Genomic DNA, 7,395 nt, shown 5'->3' with positions numbered 1-7,395 from the left:
CATTCAGGGCTTTATTCAAATGAGCAACTCAAGCCGCATGTGTAACGAGCTGTTTTTCTTTTTCCCCAATCCCTTAATAGTGTCTTGCAGTACACACAGCCAGATGTTGCCTTATTCCAGCAGCCCGGGTCACTGATGGCCTCGTGCAGGAGCTGAGGGCTGCTGTACTCCTGCATGCTCTGTGGTGAGGATGCTCTTTGGCTCAAACAAATGAACGCTTCACAGGCACAAAGAAAGATAAACACTTCTCATAGCTAACGCGTCTGAACGTTCCTTCTGAAAGGGAAATAGTTTGGCTTGGAGTTCACTGTAAAGAGACGACAGAAAAGGAAGAAACTCCCACTTCAAGACTGAGTCAAGGTCAGCCCTGGCTTCCACTGACACTAGCAGGAACAGCATCAGACCATCCCCATGGCCTCTTGGCAAGCATCTCCAAGTCTGTTTCTTCACATTAAAGAGAGAGAGCTAAACTCCCTTGCAGACACAGGGACACACTACTTTTATCCAACAACATGAAGACAGGCAGTGCTACTTGGCTACCTTACCCTTCCTTCTTGTAAAGAATTCAGGACATTAATGCTTGTCCACCCACACCCTGACAGACAGAAAAAAACACAACGTGCAAGCAATATGAAGGCACTGATAATGTATTTGGCCAAGAAAAAAATCATCTCAAGAAATTATGGAGTTTTGGTGACAGGTTAAATCCACTGGGGATGGCAGAAATTTCATTTTACAGAGGATCTGTAAGAGAATATAAGATATTTTAACAATTCTGCACAAACAGTTTGCTGCCCAAGCTCTCTCCCATTCTGGCCCATCATACTTGCTGTGCGTGATGCCATGGCTAGAAAAGAATACACTTTTCTGCTCTAGAGGATAAGAGCATTCCAGTGCCCACTGGGATCCCAGTCTGGTGGCTGCTCCTCTGAACTGTGGGGTCTGTTAGTTCACTGTGGTTCTTCTGTCCTAACAACAAAGGGTTTGCAAACTACTGCAGCGCAAGCAGTAAGTAATGCACTTTCCACCTGTGAGTCCTGGTCTATCCTGACTAGTGGCACATGAGAAGGGGTTACTCCAAAATGCTTGCACACAAATGATGGCTCACAGGCAGCAGCCTGAGCCCCGCCTACCCTGGAGAAGCATAGTGATGTAGCTCATCCCAAGCACCAAGGGTCCAGGATTTCGCTGCTCTCTAAGATTCAATGAGATTGTGCTTACAGATGTTTGGAGACATGGCTTGGAGGGTTTCACTGCCATTTCTCTTCCCTTCAGAAGGTGGTGCAGATACCCAATAGGGCAATGCCAAACGATTAGTCAATCAGCACCTTCAAGCAAAGTTCGTAGTGACAGCTGCTAGCCAGTCCTGGTAAGGCTGAATGGTTGCTGAAGCAGTTGGTCCCTGCAGCACTGCTGTCAGATCCGGCAAGGAAAGCTGTCCTTTTGCAGCACTAAAGCTTTGCACTTATTAACAACTATGCAGCACTGGGTTAATGCCAGCAGGCTGGGTAGCACCCTGCTCACGTGGTGTGCTGCGAACATTAACAGTTCCATTACCCACAGATGTGTCTGCTGGGCCACGGTGCAGCACAGCAGGGAGAACAAAGAGCCAGGTGCATGAACCACGCTCTAGGACTTCAGCAGTTCGCAGCATCTTCTTCCATCACGACACACACAGTGTGCCCCGTGCACACTGCCTGCTTTCCCAGGAGCCAGCAGTGCTCCTCCCCGCATGCATGCAGCCCACGGGATGTGCGGCTGTGCAGGAGCACCTGGATCTCTCCTGGCTCCTTCATTCAGCAGGGCAGTGTGACTGCCGGGCTCCCATGTCATCTGCTGAACAAGGATGTGGCTGAAGGAGGATGTAGCACAGCCAAGCAGTTTCCATGGTCTCCATGGTTTCATTTCTCTTCAGAAACAAATCCCCACACATCATCTTTGAACACACCGCTCAGCTTCCCTGTAAGGCACAGTGCAAAATGTGCTGCACTTGTCTGTGCTGCTGCATGCAGAAAAAACAGCACACAATGTGGATGATGCAAGCAAGAGGCTTCAGGCATCAATAAAATTGAACCTGGTGCTCTAACAGAAGGACTGAGCATAAAGACAGCAGAGAACAGAAATAAGCCCCCAAATTTACTTTTTGTTCTGAAAATTCCTTCTTTAGCATTACGTGGCGACTCAGCTCTCCTGTTCTCTTCTGGGATGGGCAGAAGGAAAATTATTTTCTTGCTCTTCATGATCGTTGTTATTCCATGCTGGTTTGAGGTCAAAACGATTACGAGATTCAGTGCAGACAGAGACACGGAAAGTCTATTTCGTCTATGCCAGCTGCTCGAACCTCAGCTTGCATTCAGCCATTCATGCTCCTCCTGCGTTACCTTCCATTGCCTCGCTGAGCAGTGCTGCTGTCCAGAGCTGTATGAAGGCAGCAGCCATTGCTCACCTTCACACAGCAGCTCACTGCCTGCCTCCATGTCATTTTGCACAGAAATTTTTACTCTGCATTTTTACCAAAGTTATCTTTTTTGGAGGGGTAGATTTTAACTTACTTGAAAGGAGTGCACATTCCATTTGAGTTCTCTGGCAGAATGCCCACATAATGCTTTTACACTGAATAGAGCCCTAAATGCTATGTGTTTAACGCTGATAAAACCCCAAAGCTGCTGTGCAGTCTGGTCCACGTTTTTCTTGGGAAGTGAAAAAAAGGAAGAGCCAAAGCAAACTGCTTAAAATCACATCAGAAAGCCATGGTGAACCTGGGTTTGCCAGGCCAGCATGGCCATAACGCTTTTCTCTTAAAACTGTAAGCAGAATTGTTGCTACCCCACAAGAACATCACAGCAGAAGAACGTGCCTTGGACACAGGCTGTTTTAAATATGTTCTCCCAATTGCAATAGTATCAGATGGCAGTAATTTTGGAGCAGATTTTGATCCCCTTATTTATGTTGGCAAGCAGTTGCCTCCACAAATAGATCCACCACCTCCCATGTTAGCAACTGATTGTCAGTGTGAGTAAAAAGATCAGAGTCCTTTATCTCACTTCAATATTCTGGCTGCAGCAGGAGCAAAAACCCAAACCTAACAACACGCATATTGAATTTCCAACAAATCTAGCCTTTCAAAGACAGTAAAATAATTCACCTCCTGAAAAGCATCCATGGGCATCCTTACACAGGCAGGCACCAACACAACTCTCACTTATCAAGACAGTATCTGGACTAGCAAATAAAACAGTAAATGCCTCAAGAAAAAACAACCCCAATGTGCTGAGCTTAACAGTCAATACTTTCTTATAGCTTAGAGACTACGGTCAGGAGTCAGGCTGATTATATGGGCATCCAGAGCAGTGAAAGTAACAGCGATTGAGGAGGTCAGCTCTAACATCAGCCAGCCAAGAACCAAACACACAGGTTGCAGGAGATTTACCTGCAGAATGCAAGTATGTTGCCATGAACTCACTGATTTGTGAGCTAATGCTGCACCCTATAAAGAAAGGCATACAGAGCCATGGATCCCTTTCCATGGGAATATTCTGTTTATGGGGTGTTTTGGAAAAGCCAGCACCATTCAGTATTTAACAGCAGAGAATTGTCACGGGGGACTGAGCAAGCTCTGGGGTGGGCTGCCTTACTTCAGGAATGTTATTTTAGGTAGGTTAGTTCACTAATAGTAGACAGTAAAACCTTATATCTTTCCACTGAGGGAATAGGACACACAGCACAGTGAGAGCAAGAGCCTGAGCTGCAGGTGGTGGTGGTGAGTGCAATTACAGCTGGGCACAAGGACTGTCTGTAGATCTCAAGGATGAGAGAGAAGCTAAAAGAAAAGAAGAGATAAGGAAAGAAAGCAGTTTTGTCAATCCCAGGGATAAAAAAACATCTCGAGCTGAGCCCTTGGAAGGTATGAAATTGGCTGAAAAAAAGTCATCATAGTGCTGGAAATACTTTTATTTGCTCTGAGCTTTGAGTCTTTAGGAAGGCCATTTCTGAGCTTTCCTCTGCCCCCTGGAGGCCAGGCATTTCATTAACAAAGAGCAGGGGAAGGCGCTGCGGCCACGGCTCGGCTCCAGGTAATTTTTCAGGAGCATCCCCAGGATGCGGAGGGTACAGGTGTGCCTGAGACAGAGCTCCTCTGACCCGGAGAGGGGGACAGCCCGCAGCTGGAGGGCCAGGCTTTGCCAAACACGACTGCTCCCTCACGTTAGGAAGACCAGATCTGCTACACCGCTCAGCCCCTGTGTGGGCACACCGTGGGACGGCCGGGGCTCCGCGTCCCCACAGCTGTGCAGCACCTCCCAGCCCGCCAGCCCCAGTGGGTAACCAGCACAGGGTAATGCAGCTCTCTGCTCGAGACGCCCCAAACTCATCCTTTTCCTAGAATCACAGAATGCCTGGGTTGGAAAGGACCACAAAGATCATCTAGTTCCAACCCCCTGCTACGTGCAGGGTCGCCAACCAGCAGACCAGGCTGCCCAGAGCCACATCCAGCCTGGCCTCGAATGCCTCCAGGGATGGGGCATCCACAGCCTCCTTGGGAAACCTTTTCTTTCCTCTGCCTCACCGATTCTTTCTACAAGACTTCTGCCTGTTCTCTTGGCGCCATCTGACGGTGGATGAGCCGGGCGGCTCGTGCTGCTATTGACACAGAATAGCAGGGATTGGATTTGGGGACTTTTGTCACTGAACCCGTGGCTGAGCTAACTCAGGAAACATTTGGTTCTTACACGGAGAGTGTGCCTGAAGTTCACAGTCATCCCCTGACACTGCTACAAACCTGGGAAACAAAGCAAACCTTCTTAAACCTCTTGCCAGCTCAGACAGCCACTGCAGTCATTTTTTTCCACACAAACACCTCTTTGAGGACAGGAAGGCGCTCAGTGTTCGCCGGCCAGAACACAGCCATGCACTGCAGCCCCCGGATGGTTCGAGGGAGGTGCTGGGCTGGCACCTCCTTGTACTGGGAGAATGGCAGAGTCCTGACCACAGGAGCCACACACCAAAGTCTTCACAAGGCAAAGAGCCACAAGCCTGATGCTTTGTACCTCAGAGAGACACGGAGGCAGGAAGCTCTTGGAGGAGTCTTAAGCACGAGATGACAGCAGCTCCCCAGAGGCTGCGTTTTCTGGGCTGAAGCTGAGCATGCAGCTGGATGCTAAGGCACCTCAGCAACGTCAGAAGGGAGCCTGTGCTGTCAGGTTCCCTCTCAGACCTGGAATTCATGTCACTCAGCAGCTCTGATGACAGCACAGCTCAGCTGCTGGCCATGCATCAGAGCTTTGGCAGGCGAACCAACCATGCAAGACTGGTTCTGAGAGGAGCAGTAAGTGCTGGAGCACAGAAGCTTGTGTTGCTCCAAAGGCACAGAAATAGTGCTGGTTGTTAAAGGGATGATTAACCAATCCCCATGCCAATACCCCGCACTGCAGCTTTCCTCTCTTTTGCCGTGGTCGTGACAAAATGCTGACACAAACACACCACTGACATAAGCATACAAGGAGGGTGTCTGAAACTGCATGCAATGATATATACACTATATATAATTAAATATATGTGTATGCACACATTTTATGTATACACACATTAAAAATTAAATATATATGCTATTGCATACAATACATTGCACACCTTCTCCTTGGAAGGCCATATCCCAAGGCAAGGTCTGCCCTAAAATCTGCAATATGCAGAGACTGTAAGGTGCACAGGAATCCTCATGAACTCTAAAGAAGTCTGTGGGATGGAACAACTTTTAAACAGGTGTGAAAGGATAAGCAGGCTCTTCAGTGAGGCAAAATGCATTGTGCAAACAGTCTGATTCTGCTCTCGCATCAACTTTGCATCATCGCAACTCATGGTTTTCAGGAGTTACTCTCAGCTGACATCCATGCCAGTGCTGGAATAAAAATAGTGCTTACAGCATCTTTTCTCATTCCATCATTTAACTAGAGCAAAATTTGGATTGGTTGGGGGGACCAGCCCCATGTTTCTGTTCTAGACACATTCTACCTGCTGAAACGCAATGCAGAAGGATCTGCACGTGGTATGCACAGATCACTGTGACACAATGCCTTTCACCCCTAACTTCACAGCCTTCTGGGAGCAAATCACATGTACAGAGAATTATACTAATGAAAGATTACCCCTTCACTGGTTTTCTGCAAATCTGAAGAAGTGTTTCTTGTGTCATTGCCTGCATCCCCAGCATCAGAGCTGCTCTTATTTTCTTCCTCTTTGCAGTCCTTATCATCTTCATCTCCAGGAGATTTCCGTGACTGCTTGGAGGATTTCTAAAATGATCAACAACAAAGTTATAAAGCAAAAACTGAGCTTCAGCCTTAGAAAGACACTTTTATAATGTATCTGCAATGCAGATCTGCCTGATCATGTGTATACTGGGGAGGATACGTGGGGTGAAAAGTAGTTGGAGTTACTGACATCAGTGAAGCAAAAAGATATTCTGTGTTCAACACAGGTTGGCAGCACAGCTGACTATAAGACAGACACAGTAATAGGAGATGGGTATTAGTGTTGGGTCACCTGTAGGTTTTGTTAGTTAATGAAACAGATGGTGCCAGCTTGACAAAAGTTTTGATTAAACACAGAGATGTAAAATGAGAATAACATTAGCAGAACTGCTTTCCATATTTTTTAGTGCTGTCAGCTTTAATAAATTAACATTAAGGCCATGTGGAACCAATATATCTTTCCTACTCCCTTTATGTTATGCAATTCTACAGTACAAAAGGATAAACTGTGGCATTAAGCCACCATTTTCATAATCCTCTGTTTGCCCAGAATCTTCTGCAGAGAAGATGGTAGACCAGACCTGAATTCCTAATGTAAAACATACAAAGGGGGTGAAATTACTTAAAAGACTTTGTTCAGCAGATGAACCACAAAAGCCCCTGCTCCTCCCCAAATTAAACCTGTATCATATTGTTTGCTTGCTTCTTTTCATTTCCATTATTTTTCACGTCCAGAAGAATAACATGAATGTGAATGAATGTGACTGCCAGACCTTCAACAGTTTTTTAAGCAAAGGACAGATATGGAGGTGGGCACAGAACTGGAGAAGTGACTACAGCATTGCTCCCTTTCACACAGATGTCAAGAGAAGAATGCATTTCAACCTACAGTTGTCACCTGCACAGGTGATTACATTGGCCAGCCATTCCAAGGCCCCCTGAGACACACTACCCTTAGCTTTCTCATCTATGCTGCTACTTAGATATTCACAGGGTAGGGCAAGCACTAAAATGAAAGTAATTAATTACCCTACTTCTTGCTTACAGAATTAGTTCTTAGAATCACAGAATCAAAGGATGGTTTGAGTTGGAAGGGACCCTTCAAGGCCATCTGGTCCAACTCCCCCGCACTGAACAGGGACACCTACAG

General features: G+C 46.8%; 1 protein-coding gene across 1 annotated transcript in view; it reads right to left on the bottom strand.

The window, feature by feature from the left end:
- The window catches only part of HDGFL3 (HDGF like 3), a 37,141-nt gene that overhangs the window by 3,625 nt on the left and 26,121 nt on the right, over positions 1 to 7,395 (bottom strand). The window contains exon 5 of the mRNA XM_042824027.1: positions 6,141 to 6,287. Within this exon, the coding sequence (XP_042679961.1) occupies positions 6,141 to 6,287 (147 nt within the window). The remainder of the gene's footprint in view (positions 1 to 6,140; positions 6,288 to 7,395) is intronic.

The sequence above is a fragment of the Centrocercus urophasianus genome, unplaced genomic scaffold (genome assembly GCF_019232065.1).
Source record: "Centrocercus urophasianus isolate 14NV4802_14NV808 unplaced genomic scaffold, USGS_Curo_1.0 seq_23, whole genome shotgun sequence".
Classification (NCBI taxonomy): Eukaryota; Metazoa; Chordata; class Aves; order Galliformes; family Phasianidae; genus Centrocercus; species Centrocercus urophasianus.
Note: the sequence above shows the minus strand (reverse complement) of the source record. Positions and strands in the feature narration are given on the sequence as shown.